The sequence below is a fragment of the Argentina silus genome (genome assembly GCF_951799395.1).
Source record: "Argentina silus genome assembly, chromosome: 19".
Taxonomy (NCBI): Eukaryota; Metazoa; Chordata; class Actinopteri; order Argentiniformes; family Argentinidae; genus Argentina; species Argentina silus.
Window position 1 is genome coordinate 15,393,138 of NC_139673.1, and position 26,639 is coordinate 15,419,776.

At 47.2% G+C, this 26,639-nt stretch overlaps 1 protein-coding gene across 2 annotated transcripts in view; it reads right to left on the reverse strand.

Annotated features, from left to right (window-relative positions):
* Positions 1-1,310: 1,310 nt before the first annotated feature.
* Positions 1,311-26,639, reverse strand: part of brsk2b (BR serine/threonine kinase 2b) — a gene marked incomplete at both ends in the record, with an annotated part of 82,739 nt that continues 57,410 nt past the window's right edge. The window contains 15 exons of one of the 2 annotated variants that reach the window (XM_083690958.1): positions 1,311-1,534; positions 3,539-3,574; positions 6,132-6,224; positions 6,774-6,954; positions 8,386-8,509; positions 10,106-10,154; positions 10,819-11,026; positions 13,374-13,434; positions 18,740-18,893; positions 19,180-19,277; positions 19,487-19,651; positions 20,331-20,362; positions 21,546-21,692; positions 24,358-24,426; positions 24,828-24,861. In XM_083690958.1, the coding sequence (XP_083547084.1) occupies positions 1,311-1,534; positions 3,539-3,574; positions 6,132-6,224; positions 6,774-6,954; positions 8,386-8,509; positions 10,106-10,154; positions 10,819-11,026; positions 13,374-13,434; positions 18,740-18,893; positions 19,180-19,277; positions 19,487-19,651; positions 20,331-20,362; positions 21,546-21,692; positions 24,358-24,426; positions 24,828-24,861 (1,675 nt within the window). Of the gene's footprint in view, positions 1,535-3,538; positions 3,575-6,127; positions 6,225-6,773; positions 6,955-8,385; positions 8,510-10,105; positions 10,155-10,818; positions 11,027-13,373; positions 13,435-18,739; positions 18,894-19,179; positions 19,278-19,486; positions 19,652-20,330; positions 20,363-21,545; positions 21,693-24,357; positions 24,427-24,827; positions 24,862-26,639 lie in introns of both variants that reach the window. The other variant, XM_083690959.1, reaches the window with a different exon arrangement.

Consider the following 26,639-nt stretch of genomic DNA (forward strand, 5'->3'; position numbering starts at 1 on the left):
ATGAAAACCCTGAAATGACACATCCTTCAAAAGATAAAAGAAAATGAAACATTTCATTGATATAGATAAGACAAGTCCTGAAATAGAAAAGAAGATGTGGCAACACAATTCATTTAGCTAAACATAATCAGTCACAACTACACATTTGTACATACGGAACATATTTAGTCTATACAACAGAATAGATCATTCATTTGTGTACCCCCCCCCCCCCCTCCCCCACCCCCCAATCACCCCCCCCCCCCCAAAGTACTCAATCAACAGGGAATCGTAAATCATTGATCCCATTTCATTTACAGCAATGACAACAGAGACTGCTAAAGTGTTAAAATCCTGTCGTTCACAAAGAAAGACTACATTAAAAAGAATTACAATCCAGCCAACGTCCATCTTGGTTTAAAAGCCGCTCCTCTTCTCTCCAACTATCATAGTAGCCAGTGGTTCTACTTCCCTCCATCGTTGTGAGCAAGTCATTACATCCCCCAGCGTGCGTGTGTGTGTGTGTGTGTGTGTGTGTGTGTGTGTGTGTGTGTGTGTGTGTGTGTGTGTGTGTGCAGGAGAAAGGGTGTGTGTGCAGGAGAGAGGCAGGAGAGGAAAGGATGCGTGTACAAGTTTGACGGACATTATTGTCTTAAGGCGTTTCTTCAACTCTTCGGCTAGGTCTCTGTGTTGGTCAGGAGGACGAGGTGAAGGGGGTACCCTAGTGGGGGTGTGTGTGGGTGTGGTGGGGGCTGGGGGGGAAGGGGGGGGGGCTGAGGGAGAGGGGATGAGGGGTAGCATTGTGAAGTGTGTCTCAGTGAAGTCTCTCTGTCCTCGGTCTCTGGCTTACTAACTCCCGGTGAGAAGTGGCCATGTGGGACACGGTCAGCCATCTTGTAGAGCAGGAGGAGTAGGAGGGCTTTAATAGGTTTTTTGGATGATCCCTGGTGGTAGACACAATTCAAGCCATCATCACACACATGTGACCAGAGGAGACACACACCCAGACAGACCCCCAGGATTGGGGGGGGGGGGGGGGGGAGAGAGAGAGAGGGACACACGCTAACGATGGACATGGCTACATGTGCTACTTATTGTAAAATACTGATAGACTTCTAAACTCAATATTCATTCCATTATTATACAGTACAAAAGTTTTCTAGTAGGCAATAGTCAAAAATTTAGAGAGCTTTTTAGAGAGATTCTCCTGACTAGCAGCAACAGCCAGCAGGCTCTCTTCTCTTTCTAACACTCTTGGGTTTTGTGTTGTATTGATTGAATGACCTGATAACTTGTTATTATCTAGTCATGCACAGAGCTACCACGCCTCCTTAAGGTTGTTCCTGTGTCCTGTTGGAGGCGGCCATCTTTGTTTTGTCTTTGCCTGGGGGGCATTTAGAGTCATTGGGTGGGGGCTGGTTTGGCTTGCTGGTGGGGGCATGCTTGGTGGGGGGGCTAGGCGTGGCGGGGGGGCCAGGGGGGTGGGAGGCCTGGCTGTTCTTCTCGTCTGAAAAAAGCTGTTTAATTACGTCAAAGAAGTTACTCAACGGGCTGCCTAGGAACACAAACAGGAAGAAAAGAAAAAAAGAGAGAGAGAGAGAGAGAGAGAGAAAGAGAGAGAACAAACAACGAATGAGCAATGGGCGTTAACACGGGAGAGGAGAGGTGACAATGAAGGGATGAGGAGGAGGAGAGGAGAGGACAGGAGCTGGTGAAAAGGAGACTCTTAAGCCATGTAAGTAAGGGACAAGGAAAGGACTGCTTGTAAACAAGCCACAGTAGGACAGTATACCTAGTGTTGATACAAGTTAGTCAAGAGGGGTGATCATTGTGAAAGGTAAGGAAGTTAGCATGTGATAAAGGATCATCAGGGAGACTATCAGAATAGAACAGTACTGGAACAGAATGCAGAATAATATGTGTTTCTGTGTAGAAACAACCGTAGGCTTTGGAGTCTCAGTTTCACCTGGCTAGGGTGGGGTGTGTGGGGTGATGGGAGGGGGTACTGGGAGCTCTGGAAGGAGAACCACTAAGGAGCGAGGGTTTAGGGTTTAGGGTTCAGGGTTTAGGGTTTAGGGTTTAGTTTAGGGTCTGCTGACTGAGCGCTTGGGCCACTAGCAGGGTGTATCTCAATCATCCAACATGGCTTCCTTTCCTTTCCTCTGGTGTGAATGAAGTAGAGGTTTACGGGGAGAGGACGCCACCGTAGATTATTGAGTCACCCTTAGAATGTAGTCTTTCCCCCATTTCAATCGATCGATCACTAATCAATTATTATTATTGTATTCAGATCATTGATCTATGAAAACAAAGGAAAGGAAGGAAGAGATTAACACTAGAAGGGGGGGGAAGGGAATGAAGCAAGGGAAGGAAGCATTTTCAACATATTTCCCCATAGGATTATCACATCACTCCCTGCCTTCCAAAGCTCCAGTCAACTCTCCTCCTTATCCACCATATTGCACACAGCAGAGGTTATTTGGCCAGTGCTCACAAACAACATCATGTGAATACATGCAACAACACACACATTTAACATCTCAATGAGATTTGCTCCAACGTTGCTAATTAGCGTCCTAGCATCTGTGTTGTCAGACAGTATAAGCAAGCAAACATGTTGTACCCTTAAATCAAGTCTTTGCACATTGGCATTGCAGAGCTCACATATTGCTATAACTTACCATTGGGCCACATTTAGGTGTCATTTTGAACTCAGTCAAATGAGTTCAACGGTGGAAGGGAAAGAAAGGGGGAGTGGACACACACCCCAACACACACAGTGGCATACTGTACATTACCCATGCTGTGTATGCACACACACAGACACACACACGCGCGCGCGCACGCACGCACGCACGCACGCACGCACACACACACACACACACACACACACACACACACACACACACACACACACACACACACACACACACACACACACACACACACACACACACACACACACGTGTTGTGACTGTGACGCAGGCTGCTTGCATACAGTTCACTAGTGTGTTTAGTGGTTTAGATAGAGGTACCAGGTGTGTTTAGTGGTTTAGATAGAGGTACCAGGTGTGTTTAGTGGTTCAGATAGAGGTACCAGGTGTGTTTAGTGGTTCAGATAGAGGTACCAGGTGTGTTTAGTGGTTCCGATAGAGGTACCAGGTGTGTTTAGTGGTTTAGATAGAGGTACCAGGTGTGTTTAGTGGTTCAGATAGAGGTACCAGGTGTGTTTAGTGGTTCAGATAAAGAGGTACCAGGTGTGTTTAGTGGTTTAGATAGAGGTACCAGGTGTGTTTAGTGGTTCAGATAGAGGTACCAGGTGTGTTTAGTGGTTCAGATAGAGGTACCAGGTGTGTTTAATGGTTCAGATAGAGAGGTACCAGGTGTGTTTAGTGGTTTAGATAGAGGTACCAGGTGTGTTTAGTGGTTTAGATAGAGGTACCAGGTGTGTTTAGTGGTTCAGATAGAGGTACCAGGTGTGTTTAGTGGTTCAGATAAAGAGGTACCAGGTGTGTTTAGTGGGTCAGATAGAGAGGTAACCAGGTGACCTGGGTCTTACCACGCTTGGAGGGTTTGTCTGACCGCTGTGAGGCTCCTGGGAGCAGAGGAGAGAGTTACCCTCACACCTCTTCAACTTCACATGTAGGATGTCTAGGGTTTACCCACCTTTTCTGCTAGGCCAGTGTTATTTGAAAGTGTCCTATGGCTCTATGCATCCATGTAGACCAGACCTCTAGGTTGGCTAGGGTTGCACACTGAGTAGAGGTCTGAGGGGGCTATTTAGGTAGGTCTCCCATCCCATGAGCGCGCATACACACATACACTCACACAGACACACACACACAGATAGGGTCATCCGGTCCACAAGCCTGGACTTCTGAGAAGTGAGTGTGTTTGGTAGTACCGCGATAACCACAGTAGAACAGCGTAACCCATTTACACATGCAGTTTCTCTGGTCTCAGACACTGGTGGGCAAACAAACAGTTGTAACTCTTTAAATATCATCATCAAAGACTAGTGGTTAGTCTATATGACACCAGTGTCCGGTCAGTGATGGTGCAGAACACATGCTTTTATTGGTATCGTCCCCATACAAGGCACACCGGGTGAGGCTGGTGGAGGTAGAAATCGGAGGACGGGCTCATTGCAATGCATGGAATGGAATGAGGAATGGTATGTGCGTTTGATACCATTCCTCATTCCATTCCATGTATTATAATGAGCCTGTCCTCCGATTTCTATCTCCCCTAGCCTCCACTGAGACACACACACTATCTGTCCCCCAGAGCCACAGATGTACAGTATACAGTTTGACAGTCTGTTTGAAACAGGAACTAGTCTAATGGGTGCCATGTTGGCACCACAAGTTCAAAGACAATAACATTCTAGTTGGAATACGTTCTAGAATTGTGATTGCGATGGAAGGTTTGGTGCCAACATGGCGACCGGGTTGCCAGTCTGCTGTATGATGGCAGGTTTGGTGGCCAAGATGTCGGCCAGGTTGCCAGACGACTGTGTGTCCTGTATGTGTGGCTCGGGGCCAACCCAGGTGCTCTTGCATGCCATTCAGCATGCTAGTCATTCAGACCTTTCATGTGAGCCGCTGCCAAGTGCTGTTAGAACAAGCTGTGGATGACAATAAGCATGGATGGTATGGACTGGCGGGTGGAGGAAAGAAAGAAAGAAAGAAAGAAAGAGAGAGAGAGAGAGAGAGAGAGAGAGAGAGAGAGCGAGAGAGAGAGAGAGAGAGAGAGAGAGAGGGGTATAGGGGGATTGGTTACTGAAGCCTAGATGGTGAACGTAGCTGGAGTGGTGCATAACAGTGCCTGATAACAGGTCCCATCTGTGAGAAGGCTACTGTAGCTGGGCATGCTAACCGTGCTAGCTGCTAACCGTGCTAGCTGCTAACCGTGCCAGCTGCTAACCGTGCTAGCTGCTAACTGTGCTAGCTGCTAACCGCGCTAGCTGCTAATGCCACATTCATTTGCTCCTCAAAACTATTAAACTATTAACATTTGTGTACACCTGAGAATTCAGAGTTTCCCCACCCAGAGCTATCTCAGAATCCTTAATAAATCTTGATAGGAAGCTCAGAGTTTCCGAGGAGCAATTGAATTCACCATAAGTGTCGTAGCTAGTTGTGTTAGCTGGGAGGTTGAGTAATGTTGTTGCTTCTACGTCAGTGGTCACCAATCCTGGTCCAGCAAGGCTACAGTGTGTGCAGGCCCCAACACACCTGATTCAGCCAATCACGATCTTGATGATGAGTTGATTAGTTGATTAATTCAGTCAGGTGTTAGAGAATGAGTCAAGGACAAATGCCTGATCACACTGTAGGACCATGGATGGGGGAAACACTGTTCTACATGGGGTATGTGTGTGTGTAGGCCTATGTTTATTTCCAGCTGTAGTGCCCTGTCCTACCAGCAGAGGGAGCTCTTATCAAGTCAATAACCACAGCGACATGAACAGGTGATCACACTCATAAACCAACAAGGACAGAAGGTGACTTTGTTTTCTTCCATTCCTCCGTGTTCATCTTCCTACAGGCAGCCCTGCCAGACCATAATACCCTGTGACATCATCGGTTTGAGGTGCTGACTGTTGTGGTCCACATTTTCTAACAAAGGTGCTGTAGATAGATACATTAAACCCACTGTCTCCCAACCTATGTTTAACCAAATACAACCCTTGGTGAAAATGCATGTCGAGTTTGGATCAGTCGTGGTGTTGATGTTACAGCGATGTCATGCACGTTCTAGAACCTCCTTTCCTTTCCACTCTTCAATGAAGGCGTGTGTGTGTGTGTGTGTGTGTGTGTGTGTGTGTGTGTGTGTGTGTGTGTGTGTGTGTGTGTGTGTGTGTGTGTAAGACAGTGAGGTAACCCCTAGGGCCAGCCACTGAGGAGTGAGAGACCGACCCCTCTGTGAGTGCGTGTCTAGAAGGCACCGTGGCTGATGTGGTGTCGTGTGCCGTGTGTTAGGCGTGTGCCATGATTGGGTCATGCATGTGGAGATGCCGTGTGCCGGAAGCGTGTGCGTAGAGCCGTGGCCGAGGGTGTGGCTGTGAGGTGCCGTGAGGTGCCGGGATGCCGAGAGAGGAGGGAGGGTAGGTGGGGAGAGGGGGGAGAGAGGGGGGGGGGGCTACTTACCAGAGATCTGAGGCTGGACCCCAGGCTGGTCATGTGAGCTCATCAGCTGTGCCTGAATAGTCTCAACCACGCGCTTGAAACGCCGGCTGGGACCTGCAGAGAGAAGGGGGGAGAGCGGGGGAAAAAGGGGAGGGAAGACAGAGAGGGAGAGATAGAAATGAGGTGAGGGGGGGTGGGGGGGGGAGAGGAAGAGAGAGAAGGGGGCAGAGAGGGGGAAAAAGGGGAGGGAAGACAGAGGGAGACATGGAAATGGGGCAAGGGGGGGAAGAGAGGGGGGGGGGGAGAGAGAGGAACAGAGAGAAGGGGGGAGAAAGAGGGAAAAAGGGGGAGGGAAGACAGAGAGGGAGAGAGAGAAATGGGGTGAGGGGGGGTGGGGGGGGTAGGGTATTAGAACCGGTCCTATGCATTGACTGAAAATGACATTAAATGAACAATGCCACCTCCTCGTGAGGCAGAGAGGGACATTAGAATACGAGTAGTGGCATTGTTCGGAGCCCGATGACATCATTTTCTATCTGCCCCCCCCCCTCTCTGAGTCTCTCCCTCTCCCTTGATCCCCACTATTTTTGCTGTCCTTCACTATTTCCTCCTCTCTCTCCCTCTCTCTCTCTCCCCCTCCTCCCCCCCCCCATTCCCTGTTACCTGAGAGCAGTGTGAAGGTGACAGAGTAGATGCCGTTCTCCTTGGTGGCAGCGGTGCTCTCCGTGTAGGTGATGTCCACCTGGAACTTCACAGGCTTCTGGAACACCGTGGGACCAGCCGTGGACTTGTACTCTGCTCTGAAACTGGTCTGAGAGATCACACTGTGGCTGAGGGAGGGGATCTGAGAGAGAGAGAAAGAGAGAGAGAGAGAGAGAGAGAGAGAGAGAGAAAGAAGACAACAGAGAGACAGAGAGTAGAGAGAAAGGGAGAGAGTAGAGAGAGCGAGAGAGTGAGAGAGAGAGAGAGAAGACAGAGACAGAGAGTAGAGAGAAAGGGAGAGAGTAGGGAGAGAGAGAGAAAGAAGAAAGACAACAGAGAGACAGAGAACGAGAAAGAGAGAGAGAGAGAGAGAGAGAGAGAGAGAGAGAGAGAGAGGGAGAGAAGAGGAGAGAGAGAGAATACAGCAGAAAGACAGAGAATCAGCTACTACACAGAGACTTTGCGAGGCGACCGAGACAAACAGTTGACACACAGGGGAGCAGGAGACGAGATGGGAGGAGACATCATTGGATCTGTTTCACTGCAGCACACAGGCCTGTACAGAGACATCAGGCTCTGAGTCAGCCTCTATGCAGAGCTGGGGAGACAGGACAGGCCACATACAACACAGTGGTGAATCCCAGCTATAGCTACGCACGCACACACACACACACACACACACACACACACACACACACACACACACACACACACACACACACACACACACACACACAGGCTCCCACGCATGCACACACACACATGCACGCACGCACGCACGCACAATGGTACCTTTCAAATGAACTGAATCAAACATGGACACACAGGCTGAGCTCTTTAGGTCAGATAATTGAGTACTGGACATACAAGAAGCAATGTGTTACTGAATCACCCAGCCGGGACAATAAAGTTGTTTGAATGATTGCTCATCTCTTCTCTCAAGGAGAACTAAAGATAAAGTGGTAGATTATCTTCTGCCATCCTCTCTTCACCATGGACAATTTAAAGGACACACTCAAACGTCTGGCTTCTTCCGAGGTCAGCCTAAGATCTTCACTTCCTCATTAAGGACAAATCAGAGACAGGCTATACAGTAATCAGACTGCTGCGCACCAATCAAATATCAAATGCAGTTTTCCCAAGGCCTGCGGCTGTTCACTGATTACCCCATATCATGACCTTGTCTGGGGGGCTCCAACGCTACAGGGAGATGGAGGCAGAGTAGACTAAAAGTTTCTCTAAATTGAAAGATAAATCACAGAATACATCCAGTGTCTCTGGAGGCCAAACTGGTGAGCGTAGCAGTTAGTTTAAGTGCTGGCTCGGATAAAATGGCCAATGTTTGGAGGCCATGAGCTTTCAAGCATAAATTACTTTAATCACAAAATCCACCGGCTTCATATGCAGGGTGAACGACGATGAAAACAGACAGAGATAGAGAGAGAGAGGGGGGGGGGGGGGGGAGAGACAGAGAGAGAGACAGAGAGAGAGAGAGAGAGAGAGAGAGAGGGAGAGAGGGAGGGAGGGAGAGAGGGTTGCAGAGGGGGGAGACAGACAGACAGAGAGTCCTTACAGAGAGAAAGGCGTGGACGATGTCTGCTTTGATGGAGCTCAGAGGTTTGTCTCTGATCACGATGAAGATCTGCTCCTCTTTCTCCAGGTTGATGAAGTTACCGAACCACGACTTCTTGGCAAGTCTGAGGGGAGGAAAAGGAAGGGAGAGGGTTTACATAAGAACACACAGTTCTAGCACACTCTCTCACTAATTCACATGCAGTTACTTCAGTATCTTTAGAAGAGAAGACTGGCACATCATCTTGAAGGGAAGGATGAACATAGTTTGAGCAAGCATGGATCTCAACATGGACCATGGGAAGGGTCCTAAACAGAGATACAGCATGTAACCTCTGAGAGAAGCTGAACATCAAGCATGTTACGACCTGGTTTAAGGGCCCAGTGTAGCATGAAATTGAATCCATCCACCCCCCCCCCCCCCCCCCCCCCCACCACATCCACCCCCCGACCCCATCACATCCACCAATTCATGTCAACTGTAGCCAGTCATCCTCACCCAGCCTGTGGAGTCTGAGGTCCCTACAGCAGTGACTTCCCTTCCCTCTGAGTACCTGGCCTGTATCTGCTAAACTCTGCTGCTCAGTTCCTGTTTCCTCTCCAAGAAGACAACAGGGACTGCTTCCGTTCGTGTCTGTGAAGCAAACTGGAACTAAACCGCTAAAATATTCATGGGAGCGATTCCCTAAAAATAACCCAATCACGGCGAAGGGGAGATGGATGTAGTGGCTCCGTGGACCAATCTGCATAATTGTGGGGCTTGTTCACACAGGCAGGCGCCCCCAGGCCAATCACTGCTACTACTGGAGCCTACAGAGTCAGGCTTCTACTACTGGAGCCTACAGAGTCAGGCTTCTACTACTGGAGCCTACAGAGTCAGGCTTCTACTACTGGAGCCTACAGAGTCTTCTAGCAGTGGTGTGATGTGGTAGTGGGAGACAGCGTTGTACACTATATGAGGGGTGGTATGCCTGGATTCCAGGGACGTTAGGCACTCATTATTTTATGAAGGGGCGCAAAGTAGATGAGGAAGGACGGGGGCGCGGGGGGGGTCTAGAGGCGGGAATTTTCCGAACACCTGAAACCTTGCTTTTTCCTGCAGACCCATAATTAGGGCCATAATTATAGCTAATTCTATGTCCAAAATAGCTAGCTGTCTAGAGCCAACTTCATACAATTTGCTAGGTGGCGAGTATTACAGAGAAAAAAATATGTTTTTGTTGTATGTATTAATTATCAAGAGGGAATAAATAGGCTACATAGCTAAATCTAATTAATTTACAAATATACTTCCTGCCGACGTGCAGCTCAAATCAAATGACGCTGGTGTGTCACTCTACACTCTCACTGTCTAATAATTCTGATCATACGTGGGCTAAAAAATTCAGTTCAGTAATTCATTTAACATCAGCAAGAAATATCTGAGGGGGCATGTGGCTTTGTGCCCCTTATGGGCATGACGCCTCTGGGCACCTAGAAACCTTGATGAGGTCATCAGAAACGGTACAGTAAGTAGACAAGAGAGGTCAGACCTGTATCCACACACTGGTGTAACAATCCCTGATGTGTTTGACAGGGGAGGCTGGTGGACGTAGAAATCGGAGGACATGCTCATTGTAATGTATGGAATGGAATTCCTTGTTCCATTCCATGCATTACAAGGAGCCCGTCCTCTGATTTTTACGTCCACCAGCCTTCCCTGACCCCTTCTCTGTACTCACTCTGGGGAGGAATCTGGCGTGAGGCTGGACATGTCCTCCTGGGTGGGAACTGTGGAGGGAGGCAGGGACAAAGGTCAAAGTTTAAAAGGGGAAAAGGTCCATCGACAACTGAACACACTTCAACATCTCCAAACAGGTCCTACTCCTTTTGTCTGCAGCATTTAAGTCCTAAACGGCCTATACAGTATAAACACCATCCATCAGCAGAACTTAGGAAATTGCCTGAACACTGCATGACCAAGACCAATTGATCTAGAGGGATGTTCTGGTTCAGTCAGGATGCCCGTGGTGAAGCTATACATTCATTAAAGACTAAAGCAACCTTGCACTCCCCCTTAATGAGATGGTATCTCCCTGTAAAGCACCCAAGGCGGCTCTCTCTTCTGATATGGCTAGCAGCAGGTGAACCACCGCTAATTACACTTAACCCTGGGAGATGAACGCTAGCAGCTCCCTCAGGAGAGCACTCTGTTTGTGTGGACGTTTCACTTTAATATGGCCTAGATTATAGCCATTGCAACAATAGATATTTGAAACAAAGTGGATTAGGCACTGTTGCTTCACGCTTGTAAATATGATCAAAGGGTCAGGTTTGCCTTCACCCTCCCATCTCTCCCTCTTCATCCTCCCATCTTTCCCTCCCATCTCTCCCTCCCCCCCTCTTGCTCTCCCTCCCCCTCTCTCCCCTCCCGATTCCCCCCGAAGTTCAGTACCTTGCATTTTCCTGCGATGGAACCTTGGCGAGCCCAGGAAGCTGTTCTTGATGGAGTTGAGACGCGTCCTCCAGGGCAGGCCCCCGATGGAGGGGCTGGGGGGCGGCGTGGGGCTGGGGGTCCCCGCAGGGCTCTCCTTGGGGGTGTGTACTGGTGTGCCCTTGGGGGTGGGTAGAGGGCTCCCCCTAGGGGAGGGGTGGGGAGTCACCTGCGTGATGGGGACAGATTTGCCGTTGTGGTCAGGGTGGAGGTGGTGCCGGCGGAGGGGGGACATGGGCGGCACCGGGGAGAGAGGGATGGAGAGCTTGGGGGGCACAGTGAGAGGGGGGTGGCGTCTCACCCGGGGGCTGTTGGGGATGCAGGGGGCCAGGGGCTGGCAGGGGGTAGAGGGCTCAGAGGTGGGGGTGGTGGGGCTCCCGGTCGTATTGGGGAGGGGGTTGGACCGGGTGGTCTGCAGGGGCCTATCAGACATCTTGGGCTTGGCAGGGAGTGTCTGTGTGCGGGGGTGCATGAGTGGGGACCCCATCTTTGGTTGGTAAGAGTTGGGGGTGCGGGGCCCCATCCCGTTAAGGCGGGGCTCTGGGGAGTGGGTGGGGCTGCAGTTGGGTGACTGACAGAGGTCTGGTGACTGGGGCGGGATAAAGAACCGCCTGACAGGCTGCGATTGGGCATGCACCGTTAGGGATGACAGCGCAGTCAACCGATGAAAGAGCACGCCCGAAAGCCAGGTGACAGATAAAAAGAGCACCACAGCCCAAATAAAGGTTCATTGCGACGAAAACGCAGCATATATATGTATATATATATATATATATATAGAATAAAAGAAATGTAATAAAATGTGGAAGGAAGGAAGGAGTGACACACAGGCAGGGAGAGGAGTGAGAGTGCAGAAAGAAAGAGAAGAAGAACATGCCGTTAGCAACACTCAGCCAATCAGCAGTCAGCGGCACCATGGAGCGACCCAGTGAGTTGTCAATGTTACACAAGCATTCATGAAGCCAGGCCAGCAGGTGAAAAGCACTCAAAGCTAACGGCTTTAGCGTCAGCACTCGTGGAGAGCTGCCATAGTGCATGCACAACGCTGTGGTATGAATGACGTAGCAACTGTTATGACAGGTCATGACAGTTTAAACAAGCTTATGATTGTGGAAAAGTGGCGAGCGCACGTCACCGTCCTACGCTTTAAAATGGGCCACTATTAGGACTCCTTAGTATTCAGAAGAGTACGTTCTAGAATTAGAATGTTTGCACCAAAAGTTCTGGAACAATGGTACTTGGTGCCAGTTAGAGGACAGGATGATGAACGCTGATGTCTCTGACTGTTGTGTATTGACACTGAGAATCTAGGTCATTCTTAGAACAGCATTATGAAGCATTATGAAGCATTATGAAGGTTGCTTTGGGTGAAGTGATCCATAAAGTAAAGTAAAGTTACTCTGAGACATAATGTGACCTGTGTGTCTGTGTTTTTGTTTGTGTGTGTGTGTGTGTGTGTGTGTGTGTGTTTCTTTGCTTGTTTGTGTTTCTGTGTGTGTAACTATATTGACATAACCCCTATGTGAACCATACACTAGATAAGTCATAACAGCAACAAAAATAGAAGTTACATTTTTGGAAGTTTCTCCAAACTTCTGCTGAGATATCTGCCAGAATGTGGAAATATCTTACGATTGTAAAACTTGTCTTCGTAGCGTTACGGTTCAGCATGCTTTAGCAAGAAAAGGCAGAATACTTGACGATCTCTTGTTTGTATCCTTGCTGAGGGCGCAAGTTAAAAATGCATGGGCTGACACAAAAAATTACATGCCAAAAAGATAGCTAGGAGCTGCTAGTTGATTTGTAGCCTTAACCTTCTACTTTGTCTTTACGACGCCATTTTCTGAAGCATTCTCTAATCGAAGCCGACAGGCCTGTCCCTTGGTTCTTTCCTGGTTCTACGCTGTGGGCGTCTGTGAGTGTGAAAACTGAACATCATAACCCATCTATAGTAAACATGTATAGAATTGAATGTGTGAAATGATGGTCTGTTGAGGGGAGGATTTTAAGACCAATGGAAGGAACTGAGGCCTGAGGCTGAAGATCACACTACTCTGTCTCTTGTTCTACTCACTGTGTGTGTGTGTGTGTGTGTGTGTGTGTGTGTGTGTGTGTGTGTGTGTGTGTGTGTGTGTGTGTGTGTGTACAGTACTATTCTCTTGTACTCCTAGAAACACTTCAGTGCCCATCATTCCCCCCCCATCTGTACTTAAGTTGATCATGTGACTTCAGAGGGATCCAATGACACTTCACTCGAAGCCCTGTGACATACAGCCTACATAAGACAGTCATATGAATGACATAACAGGTCATTAACGGAATGTGACAGTACAAACTGACATATAGTAACTTGGACTTCTGTATGAGCTGTGTTATGTAGGCCATATGAATGGTTCTAGCGAGTGAATAGCAGTGTGTACATTCCAGTGACATACGCAGCACAGCAGAGCAGGGCTTGGCAGTGGTAAGGTGCATTGTGGGCCGTGGGCCAGTGGGTGGGACAACCAAACACTTACCCTGGGGCTGCTGAGTGGGCTGGTGGACAGGTTGGAGGACGCTCCGCTGATGGACCGTGACCTGCAATACGAGACACGCACGCACGCACACGCACACGCACACACATGCAGAGAGACACACACACACACACACACACACACACCGTTAATAGATGCCCGCTCACCACACAACGGGTGCAAAACGAAGGAACAGACTGTAGCCAAGACCAATAGGGACACACATTAAACAACCGCAGGGGACAAGCAGCAGCGGGGGGGGAACAGAGACATAGATCAATACACGGGGAGAACGCAGGAGAGTATTCTAGGCTGACCTACAGTCCTAAACACATGTGAATGTGACTGAAGAGTTGATCTACTGTACTGTATCAGCCGGCAGCTGTGTTAACGTGCCCAGAGAGAAGGCTGCAGCAGATTCAATCACAGCCAGGCTAAGTAGTAGAGGAGGATGACTCAGATGAGGATGGATCTCTCTACTGGACTCAGGGTTATTTCTTCACTGGCCGCCAGAGAATGTCCACTGGGGTTTCTGGAGCCCTTTTATTAAACACATTTCTCTCTGTCCTTCGATTGCTCTCGCTCTCCCTGACTCATTCTCCCTCCCTCCCTCACTCTCTCTCCCTCCCTCCCTCCCTCCCTCTCAGTTTTTCTCTTGTCTATGTTGTCCATGGTCACAGTAGCTATGGAGGTGAAAGATTGGGTCTACAGGATGTTCATTTGTAATACTAGATTTGGGTGTAATCTGTCTACGAGACACGGAAAACATCAGGGGTTAAAATCAACATACTTCAAAACATGTCAGCGTTACCGCAAGCATGCACGCGCACACACGCAGGCAGGCATGCATGCACGCATGCACACAGACACACTCTGCCAAAACCATCAGGAGCAGATCTCTTTTCTTCTCTAGATGAGGCGCTTTTCCATTTTTCATTTACAATTCATTAACTTTTCATATCTCTCTCTTTCTTCCTTCCCGTTCTCCTGTCCCTCCTCCGGTGGCGCCCCTCTCCATCCACACCCCCCCCCCCCCCCCCCCATCCTTCCATCTTACATCTTACATCACATAGGGCCACTGAGGCCTAACACGCTTTTAGGATTTAATTGCCCATAGACGATTTGGCTCTTTGTTGAAAGAAAATTGAAATAGTAAATCATCGTTAAATATGCTGCAAAGTACACACAGGCACGCGTACGCATGAAATGACATGATGCACTGATCAATCATATATTTTAACTGAAATGAGTGTTACCCTATTTACATAAACCATTGATTGAAAAAAATAATTCATTCATCATTAAAGGGGAAGTTTACCCGAAATCCATTTTCATTTTCATACCGTCTCGAACTATCATCATTTCGCGTGCAGCTCTATCATAGCTATCGAAACGCGAGTCCTGTGTTTATTTCCTAGAAAAGTCTCATTTTACCGCGTTAAAATACGTCAAAGGAGAGTTGTTGCATTCCGACCCTGCTGTACTACACCAGTGACTCCCAGAGAGCAGCAGGCGCCGGCTCTGGCGCTGTTCAACAGAAGGACCTTGTGGGGGAGGGAGAGGGGAATGACTCAAATGGGCAATTTGGAACAACAGGACTGATCAGGACATTCAAAGCGAGATTCTGCATATTGACTCAGAGATTTTTTGGTGAATATGTTTACTGTTGACTAATGAAAACAACAAATCCACTGGATTACAGGGTAAAATTCCGCTTTAATTCCGTAAAATAGCGGACAGTCAAACACAGCATATTTTCTCTACGATCATTTTACCCAAACTCAATTTTGCTACACTTGTTACCAAGGGAAGAGTTCAGATATCTTTGTTGGGAGGTGGAAGATTAGAGGCTGAAGCAGCAGGTTAAGAAACAAAGACTACAAGCCAGCACGGTCCTAGGAGATCTAATTCAACAAAGCACTGTTGAACCTCACGCTAGCTACTGCCATTCTAACAGACTGCAGGGCGAAGGAGGGGAGACTGCAGATCAGGGGAGGCTGGTGGATGTACAAATTGGAGTCTGCTCATTGTAATGAATAGTAGCGGAGGGTTTCGTCCTCAAACAACGAGAGAGTAGGTGCTGCCTTATATTGAACAAATATTGAATATATATGTCGGTAGAACATGTTTTTAATCGAATCCATTTTTACATTGAGAGAGTATCGTGCCTCTTCTGCGAACTCATTGTAATGCAGGGAATGGTATCAAACACGTGTGTTTGGATGAGCCTGTCCTCCGATTTCTACCTCCACCGGCCTCCCCTGCAGTAGGTCATGTAGAAAAGCACCACAAACTATACAGAACAATAACTGGATAAAAGAAGAAAACTATGAGGAGGACAAACAGTCAGATCTACATGTCAAGGCCACAGAGGTAAGATGCAGGGGGGCTTTCCCCAAAAACCCTGTTTACACAGAGGCATGTCCTGGTCATTTACCATTATCAATCAAATGTATTTGTATTGCGCTTTTAACAAAGACAATTGTCTCAAAGTGCTTCACAACAAGAACAATACTAAACAATAGATACAATACAAACAATAGGAACTAACACCGAACCATAGACCCCCAAAAAGCATGCCAAGGAAAAACTCCACAGAGGGGAGAAAAACATGGGCACCATTATCTATGGGAATGAGGCTTAAGTGTCTCTCATGGTGTCATGTCTGCTATTCTGCCATATATTGTTGTAAAGGCCACACCAGACGGGTTTCTCTCATTTCCAGGTTCCTAAATGCATCCCAGTTGTAATGTGTGATTTGTGGTTTGGTCTAAACACGTGTATGGGTGAGGCGAGAATCCTCCACACAATGTCAAGCTCTCCAAAACCTGCATATACAACCTGTATCTAAAACCTGCATATACAACCTGTATCTAAAACCTACATATACAACCTGTATCTAAAACCTGCATATACAACCTGTATCTAAAACCTACATATACAACCTGTATCTAAAACCTGCATATACAACCTGTATCTAAAACCTGCATATACAACCTGTATCTAAAACCTGCATATACAACCTGTATCTAAAACCTGCATTTAAAACCTGTATCTAAAACCTGCATTTAAAACCTGCATTTACAACCTGCATATACAACCTGCATATACAACCTGCATATACAACCTGCATATAAAACCTGCATATAAAACCTGCATATATAACCTGCTGTATGCAGATGCAACACGTTATTGTTGACACGTATCACACACACAATCAGGTGCCTGAAGCAGGTAGCCTTTGAAGGCCCTAATTGAAAATTGTTTGTTGTTGTTTGCAGGCTGGTGAGAAGCTCGAGTGTGTGTGTGTGTGTGTGTGTGTGTGTGTGTGTGTGTGTGTGTGTGTGTGTGTGTGTGTGTGTTTGGAGGGGGACTAGATTGAGAAAAACGGTGTGTGTGTGTACGGTATCTCCCTAATTAGATAATGACTGAGATAAAAGACTATTCAGTGTGTGTGAATGCCTTGTTTCCATCCCTGTTTGCTCTTCGTTCCGGCAAAGCGTTCCATCTGCATTCCCTCCAATTAATTTATGCTAATCTCCATGCGGGCCATGAAAGCCCCTATAAAGTGTGTTCCTCGATACAAGGTCAGGCGTGAACAGCTTAGAGAAGAAGATTGGAACCGTCGCAAATGATGAGATAACCTCTTCTACCCGGGTGTGCAAACAAACAAAACACACACACACACACACACACACACACACACACACAGGCGACGGGGGTGAGGGAGGAAAGAAGAGGAGGAGGAGGAGGAGGGAGACAAAACAAGGATATAAGGACATTGACCTAAAAATGTGGATCTGCCCTGGGACGCTGGAACTGAGACTTCAAAGGGAAAAGGGGGCAAGAGAGGGAGGATGCGATGCTTTTGATGTGCACAGAGGCAGAGAGTAGTCTCTCTATTTCCTCTCTTTCTCCTCCGGTTCAGTCTGGTCGGGGTGGCGGTGGCCTAGTTTACAGCTATCTGCTACAGAATGACACCAGGGCCTGCATCTAGCATGGCTCTCTATCAGATTAACAACACGGTTCCCTACCAGATTAACAATATTGGTTCTCTACCAGATTAACCAGACAGCTATGAGAACCTCCTGTGATGGTTTTGAAAAAGGGTTTGAAGAAGGATTTGAACTATTAAGAAATAGATTATTAGAGAATTTGTCAAGGCATGGACAATGAACTATAGACTGAAGACATGGTTCATAGGAAAAGCCCCACTGCACCTTAACTGTGGCAAGACAGAGAAACAGACAGAAATTACAAATACCTTTCTTCTTTGCTGCAGTTAGCGTTTGTGATATCCAAGCTTTTACTGAAAACAGACTTACTACAAAGACAGACAGAGAGACAGACACCATCACATAAAGGGACAAACCCCTCTCTGAAAGCATACGCTTTCCTCAATTACCGCATACAGCGGTCCTCACACCAGTCATTTGCTACAGACAATTTGCTACAGACAAACACATTTGATATTCTAACTGGTTAACAATGAATAGTCTTCGTGAGTCTCGGATAAAGAAGCGGAAGAGAACATGACTCATCCACTTGAGAGATAAAACGAATGATGCAGAGACTTCCAACCAAGTCCGTACAAGTGAACCAGAGGATGAGGCCCATTCAAGGGGCCATGTTCAGAGTAATCGTCTCTGAAAAAAAACATATGTAGTATATTTGTTTCTAATCCCATCCAGTAAAGCCTCTGTACACTTCTTCTGGTGCCTTGGCTGTTAATGGTAAACTTTTCAGCTGTGATAGTTGTGTGGCGGTCCCCTCCGTGCTAATGCCCTCCCTCTGCAGCTTAATGAAGTTGGAGATTGGAGGATTGCTAGGGACATGCACGGCAGCTTTCACTAATAAACACTGATATCCAGCTGGGTGTCATAATGTACTGTAATACGCAGGCACCCCACTGTCGGGCAAATCCCGAGACAGTGTGTGTGCGTGTGTGTGTGTGTGTGCGTGTGTGTGCGTGTGTGTGTGCGTGTGGGCATGTGTGTTTGTGTGTGCAGGCATGTGTGTGTGTCTGTGTGTCGCTGCGTGCATGTGTGTGTGTGTGTGTGTGTGTGTGTAGTGGGCTACATGCATGGTATTAAACAAAGGGTGGGGACCATAGACCACTGAGATTAAGCTGAGGTCCTGCAGTTTTGTTAATCAGTAAGTCTAAAATGGACTATCTGTAATGCTGTACTTTAAAATTATACTTAAGAAGTTCTCAGAGTAAGTCCTCACACTTTCAGCTCTGGTGATGTGCCATGTTTTGTGTGTGTGCACATCTGTATACTGTAAGCGCGAGTCTGCATCTTTGTGTGCGTGTGTGTGTGTGTGTGTGTGTGTGTGTGTGTGTGTGTGTGTGTGTGTATAGCCCCTACCTCTGTCCATGGTTGGCCATGTCTAGGGCTCGTCGTACGGGTACAGGAGAGCCTCCATCAGTCACACTCAGCACCTCCATGGACTTCCTCTCTGGTCTCCTCTTCCCGTGACGGGTCAGCATCGGAGAGTCCACACGCTTCCTGGGCGGGTCCGCTGAGCAGGGGTCAGGGGTCAATGGGAGAGGAAAACGGAACTAGTCAGCAACCAACCAACCAATGGTGTGACAGGATCTTATCAGGGTAGTTTGGACTAGCCTATCTCACAGTGCGGGGGGAGGTTGGACTAGCCTACCTATCTCACAGTACGGGGGGAGGTTGGACTAGCCTACCTATCTCACAGTACGGGGAGAGGTTGGACTAGCCTACCTATCTCACTGTGCAGGGGGAGGTTGGACTAGCCTATTTATCTCACTGTGTTGGGGGAGGTTAGTCTAGCCTACCTATCTCGCTGCGCAGGGGGAGGTTCTGGTCCTCCTGGCTGGGGTATCTCTCCTTGCGGTCGAGAAGCAGGAAGTAGATCATCTTCTCCTGGTTGTCGCTGGAAAGAGAAGGCAATCGTGAACCAAAACTCATAGACAGGATAAACATCACATTCAGCCAGTAAAATACCGTAGAACTGTAAGATGCTCTGTCATAAACAAACAAGGCATTCATCACCTTCCCTCTGTCTCTCCCTCTTCCTCTCCCTCCCTCCCTCCTCCCTCTCCTCTACTCTCCCTCCCTCCCTCCTCCCTCTCCTCTACTCACTCGTCAGAGAGCAGATCTTTGGTGAGTTTGGCCTTGTCTCTGAAGCAGCCCAGAGAGTGCATGCTTTCCAGCACGTCAGGGTCAATCTCCTCGGCTGATGGAAGTGTCCGGATTGCCACCTTCCTGGGAACGGGCTGCTCGGGCTCGGGCTCATTCTTCCCAGCTCTGACAGGGAACACAGCCAGAATTAATGAGAAAACAACAGCTCAATGCAAAATTTGCTAACTGGAATTGCTGCAATGCTAATTGGAAAGTGTACTGAAACGCTAACAGCAATGGGGAATGAATATGCTAATGCTAATGCTATATGGTATGTGAAATTCACATTAGTATGCTAATAGATATGCTAATAGATATGCTAAAAATCACAATGGGCTACAGCACAGGGAAGTACAGTACATGGTAGCTGAATTGGAACAACACACATTACGAGGACGAGATTGAAGGCACTTTTCAAGTATATGACACAAATCGTTGATTGTAAGGACAAATCCATTACGGCCCAGAGGTCCATTAAAGCTAAGAATGTGGTGTTGTGACGTTAAGGTGCTCTGAGTGGAGCGTAGCGACAAACACACCTCTCTGCTCTAATGGATATGCTTGCGCTCTTTGAATAAAAGCGTGGGATTATTTTGCATTTGGATGCCTTTATTCCCCTTGTCAGAGTTGAGCCTTGGTAAGTGAAATATTTTATCGATATTTTGGCATATGCAAATGAATACAGTACAACACACATGCTCTGAGAGAGAGGGAGGGAAGGAGGGAGAGGGAGGGAGAGAGGGATGGAGGGAGAGAGAGAGAGAGAGAGTGAGAGAGAGAGAGAGGAGAAGAGAGCTATACTCACATGTACCAATTGTGCTTCTGGATCTGCTCCAACTGTAGAGACATACGTGGAAAACTCATCATATTGACATAAACACATGGCTAGAAATAAAGTAACAGAATATTCTAGAACAGATCTAGGAGGGACAGAGGCTATTATGGGATGCATGAACAACATGCAACCAATACAATGCACTTCAGGGCCAAGGCAGTTGGATCAGTCATTAAAGAGTTCAGGAGGAGGTAGAAGTGAACAGTGACAAGATGACTGTGATGGAATGACAGTCAACTAAAGGCGGTTAGGAGTTGACTAAGGCCTCTAGTTTTATTAACTTTTACACTTTTTTTACTTTGTTTCTGTAAGGGTTCATTTATGCTTCATCGATCGACATTGCCGGCAACTGTCGATAACGTCCAGTCGACACTTTTGAGTATCACCGAGGGGTGTCGCGCACCTCCTGAACTTTCGCTGAAGCCGTTTTGTCGAGCGACACAGATTGCAAAGCAAAAATCAGCCTTAAGACTCTTTAATACGTTTCCATTCAAACATTCTCTCTGTAAACCTCAGGCTGGTTAGATAACTGAAGCAGGTAAGTATAATAGGGAGACTGAAATAGGGAAACCATTCAATCCAGCATCTTATTCTGGAATCTCAAAGGATCAAATAGGTTCAATAGAGCTTCAAAATAGCATCAGATGTAATGCAGAATAACATGGATATTAATCAATTGCCATTGATATCAGTGAAGAGATAAGGTAGAAAGGAACAGCATCTTAGTTGGAGACACCTAAGGAGCCAGGAGTGAGTAATAATGTTCTCTATGACAGCACACATAATGCTCATGTTATGAGGTAATCTTATAAGCTGCGTGAATCACTGTCAGAGGTTTTTGGCGCTGCCGTCTGGGTTGGTGATGTCTCCAGGCAGACTGAACAGGATTATCATGGAGGCTGTCAATGTCTAGACCCTGACTGGCCTCAGTAGGATGGAGGGAGAGGGAGGGAGGGAGAGAGAGAGAGAGAGAGAAAGAGAGAGACGGTCCCCTGGTCCGGATTCAAGGCGGCAGATATCTGCTTTAATCACACTGTGTGTGGGAGCTTCAGGCAGTAGGTACAGCTAAAGGAAGTGGTAAGAAAGATTGGTTTAGCACCTATAAGTGTTTGTGTGTGTGTGTGTATGTGTGTGTGTGTGTGTGTGTGTGTGTGTGTGTGTGTGTGTGTGTGTGTGTGGAGGTACCGTTAGTCTCTTAGTGGCGTCCACCTCGATCATGCCCTTCAGCAGAGCCTGGCAGTCGGGGGGGATGAAGTGGGGCATGTGGAATACCCCCAGCTTGACCTTCTCTAGAAGGTTCCTCAGGTTGTCATCGTCGAACGGCAGGGCCCCCTGGGGAGCAGAGGAGGGGTTAACCATAACCAAATCAGAAAGGGCTTATTGTAATGCATGGAATGGAATGAGGAAAAATGGTATCAAACGTGTATTTGATACCATTCCTCATTCCGTTTTATGTATTTCAATGAGCCCGTCCTCCAGTTTCTACCTCCGATGGCCTCCACCGATTTGTATAGCACGTTTTTACAATTATTCCAACGTGCTTTCCCGCATGGACAACACAAACAGTATAACGTATGAAACAATATATAAACAATGTGAACTAACACCCAACCGTAGACCCCCAAAAAGCAAGGCAAGGAAAACTTCCCCAATGAGAAGAAACCCTAGGGCAGAGTGGCAAGGACACTAGATAGCATTGCTTTAGCTTGAACTGGAACTGTGATAGCAGCATGCTGGAACCACAATACCTGTATGCTGCTGTTATTAACTATCCATTCTTATGTTGTGTTATGGGAAGACTTTACATCAACAATGGGTGGGTACCTCACCAAAAGTGTGTGCGTGCATCTGAGTTATGAAGTCACGTGACGATACGGGAAAAATAATCTGAAATCAGATCTCTTAGACATGGGTACAGTATAAACAACTGTATTACGACATTGACATCACAATGGGACTCTGACATCCTTTTGTGGGGATGTAAATTGCCTGTCAGGTGTCCTCTGGGAGATATGCCACAGGACAAAAGGGGAACACTCCATGTTATTACTGTGAGCAGAGGAGAGACATGGGCTTTACTCCTGACAAGGCAGATTTACCTCACAAAGAAAGATACGTTCACGAAGACACAATTTGCACCTGTTTTTTTTTCATCTATCCTTTTTCATCTTTCTCCTATTTTTCAATTTCTATTGGAAAAACAGCTACAAATGTTTTGTGAATCAGGCCTAGAGTATTCCTTCCTCTTGTAAAGCTGGGGTTTGTAGCTTTCTATTTTCTATTTTCTTCCTTTTATTTTCTTCCTTTTATTTTCTTCCTGTTTCCAGAAGCCTTCATCAAGGCGAGAGGATGGATGGTCGCTAGAATGGAATGAATCCCATAGCGGAGGAAGATAGATTTATCTTTAACATGGTGACTATGCTCTACCCTCCCTCTTAATCACACATAAATATATACACACACACACGCACACACACACACTCACGCACTCACACACGCACACACTCACACACGCACGCACACACATGCACGCACAAGCACTCACACACACACTAACAAACACAGCTTGCTTATCATTTGCTTTGTTCTCTACCTTCTCACTTTGTCAATGTCTCATCTCAATGTTGCTGACAGACCCTCTGACAAATGAGTGTGTGTGTGTGTGTGTGTGAGTGTGTGTGTGTGTGTGTGTGAGTGTGTGCGTGTGTGTGTGTGTGTGTGTGTGTGAGAAAGAGAGAGAAAGAGAGAGAGAGAGTGTGTGTGTGTGTGTGTGCGCGTGTGTGCATATGGAAACAAAGACGTGAATGAACCCAGCCCAGGAGATCAAAAGAACAAAGACACTGATGGGGCTCAGCTGTTGGATAGCAAGGTGCAGATCCAGTAGTAGAGATGTAATGGAGACTAAAACCTTGATAAAGACACCTCACTTTATTTTGTTGTTGTTGTTTGTGATGTGAGCTGCTGCAGCGCCTTAATTTCCCCTCGGGGATCAATAAAGTACCTATCTAACAATCTATCTATCTATCATCTAACAGAGACATGGTGTGGGACGCGTTCAGAGAGTATTACGTGAGGCATTACATATCGTAGGCTGTCCTAACCCTAACACACGTGTTTCGTACCATTCCTCATTCCATTCCATGCATTACAATAAGACGGTCCTCCGATTTCTACCTCCACCAGCCTCCCATGGTGATCTGATAATACAGGCTACTGTACCAGCCTGGAGAGGAGTCTGGTCCTACTGCTAGACTGATGCCCTGTCTCTGTTGGACTAGAGTGGTCACAAAGTGGATTAACACCATCTCTCGGTGGCCTAAGCATCAACCTCCACACTATATACTGTAGCAGCCAGTCATGTTAACTTCAGTTGCTGCCATACAGGGGAGGCTAACTACATTGCAATTGAAAAGATCGGCAGGTGAAACCACTCTTCCCTCAAACACGTGGCCAGGTGAGCAGTTTTGTTTCAAACAGCTCTCCACAGCTGCAATGTGAAGACAGATACGTCTGTTAAAGTTCAGTGCTGTTTCATGGCGGGAGTAGAGCAGGTTGTGTCGAACAATCAGAGAGCAGACTTGGCCTGGCCTGCGACCGTACCTCCGCTATCAGCAGAGGGACTTTAAAAAAAAGGAGAATTAATGCGACTCACTTCCTGTGGCATTCCTGTGGCGGCGAGCGATGTCACTGTGACGGTGGTGATGTACTCCACCCTGTGACCGGGTGTCACATGCAGGTACCGTACGGTCCTAGCTAACGTCACACACACAAATTAACATCTCTAACTTTGAATGACTTCTATTCTGGTTTATACTCTACTGTATATGTATATGACAAATAAGGCGAGGACTTAAAAATATGTACGGTGACAACGTGCTGGGTTTATTAATATTCTGTTTGTTTGAGTCCTGTGAGGTCAGAGAGGAGAGAGGAAGGGCGCCCGGGATGTCAGCGAACGTCAGGGATCGTCACAAGGTTAACAGCAGCTGTCACTCACCACTAACAGTGCAAAGAGGATGACCCCGCAGCTCCACACGTCTGCTCTCCTCCCGTCGTACTTCTCTCCCTGAGAGAGAAAGAGAGAGAGAGAGAGAGAGAGAGAGATGGATATGAAGAAAGACAGACCGAAAACACAATGTCAGAAAGTCATCAATGACCCATTCATGTCTACTGGTATGGCTAAATGCTAATGCTAGCCCCGAGCCAGCCAAAGAAAACCCAAGAATGGAAACATGACTGAAAAAAAGAAGTGTCTGGATGAGCCCACAACAGTCATCTGACAACTTGAAATGACAACATAGCACATGGCAGAGAGCCAGCGCCCCAGGGGCCGGAACCAGAGAGATGGCTCACTGAATACAGAGATGAGAGTAGAGTACTCTAAAGTGTTCCATCGGAAGGCACAAGGCTGGTTCCTCTGCTATTATATACGAGAGAGACAGAGAGAGAGAGAGGGTGAGCACTTACCCTGATGACCTCTGGGCAGGCATAGTGAGGAGATCTGTGAAGAGAGAGAGAGAGATAAACATAGGCTTTATACACACACACACACACACACACACACACACACACACACACACACAAACACATAAATAATACACTGTTCTAAACATGAATACCAAGAGGAGGATGTTGCCCAAGGACTATACAGTATGTCACTGTGGAGAGCATCACATGGCATGGATACAGGGCACCATGACGTGGAGAAATATGATGTTCTATTACCTAAGAGGGCACACTGCGGAACACTCTCTGCTCCTGTCACACACACACACACACACACACACACACACACACACACACACACACACAATCTCCTCTTCTGTCAGAGAGCTGGGACACTCTGCTGTTAGCTACACCACAGCTAAATAGATTTTCGGACTTCTTGCCTGAATGAGTCGCGGCCAGAGTCTCACAGTACGCTTCAGCTGACAAATGCATTTCCTTTTGTTGAGCGCAGGCATCCTTGAGCAAACGCTGTGTGGATGACGCCGCGACACGGCCCTGAACCTGAACACACAGTGTACTGAACCTCCTACGGTGAGTACTCCCCCCCCCCCACCCCCCTTCTTGCTTACCCCTCAATAATCTAATCATCTAATATCATGTTTATGTATTTATCTCAGAGGTGTGCAAACACTAGTGTGCTGTGTGTGAATAGATAATAGATCAATAATGTGTTGTTGTTATGACACAGCGTCTATGCGTCTCAGCGCTACGCAAACACCCCCCCCCCCCCCCCCCCCCCCCGCGCGCGCGAGCGTGCCCCCGTCTCTGTAAACACTCCTACCCTCACTGCCAGTGTCATACTGAATTATGCAAATGTATGCAAAACCAGTCAATTTGCACTAGTCAAACAGAGCAGTGTCGAAGCAGGCAAACCACAAACTAATTATCACAGAACATGATCTGTGTCACATGGCTTGGGGGGGGGGGGGGGGGGAGGGGGGGGGACTCATCCCCAGTCTTCCCTGAATGTCACAACATTTAATAACTTTTCATTAAAGGACATGTCACGTCAAATGGATGATTCAATTTGAGTTTTTTTTTAAATTTTTTATGTACAAGTCATTTCATCTAATGTCGTCTTTTCTAATGCGGTCTGTCACAATTAAGTATGTCCATCATTCAGATCCAGAAGCGTGCATTCTCCCCTGCCTCCAACACATGAAGATACATTTTAGTGGAGACCGACAAATAGATATATTTTTAAGTGACAAATATCATATGTATTTGGTGAGTCAGTGTTTTATGAGAGTTGGTTTCCCCAATGTCTTAATCTCCTATCAGGTTATACACATCTACATAATACAGTCAAGTCTCATGATTCATGGAAACACTCAAATAAACCAACTGGCCACAAAGGTAAAGTGATTGTTCTAGAGGACAGGGGTTGACACAGACACACACACACACACACACACAAACACACAAACACTTAGAAGAGTAACACTTGTTTCAGATAAGGAGTTATCGCGTAATGGCGTTTTTTTCTCCCTAGACAGTAGCCTCCACTTCCTTTGAGCACACTGGCTGTTCCACGTGACCCATGTGACCCTGAAGGCCCTGAACAATCCTTTCCTGTATGAATCACCATAACAACGGAGCGACGGACGTGCAGAGGCGACGTGGCCCAATAAGGCCTTTTAGGTCAGGGCAGACGGTGACATCACCATCGCCTGGGTTCTATGTCTCTATGAAAAGGACGTACAATACCTTTATACCGTAACAGAAAGTCACACAATGTGAGAGTCAGAGAGGTGACTTTGCCCAGGAACA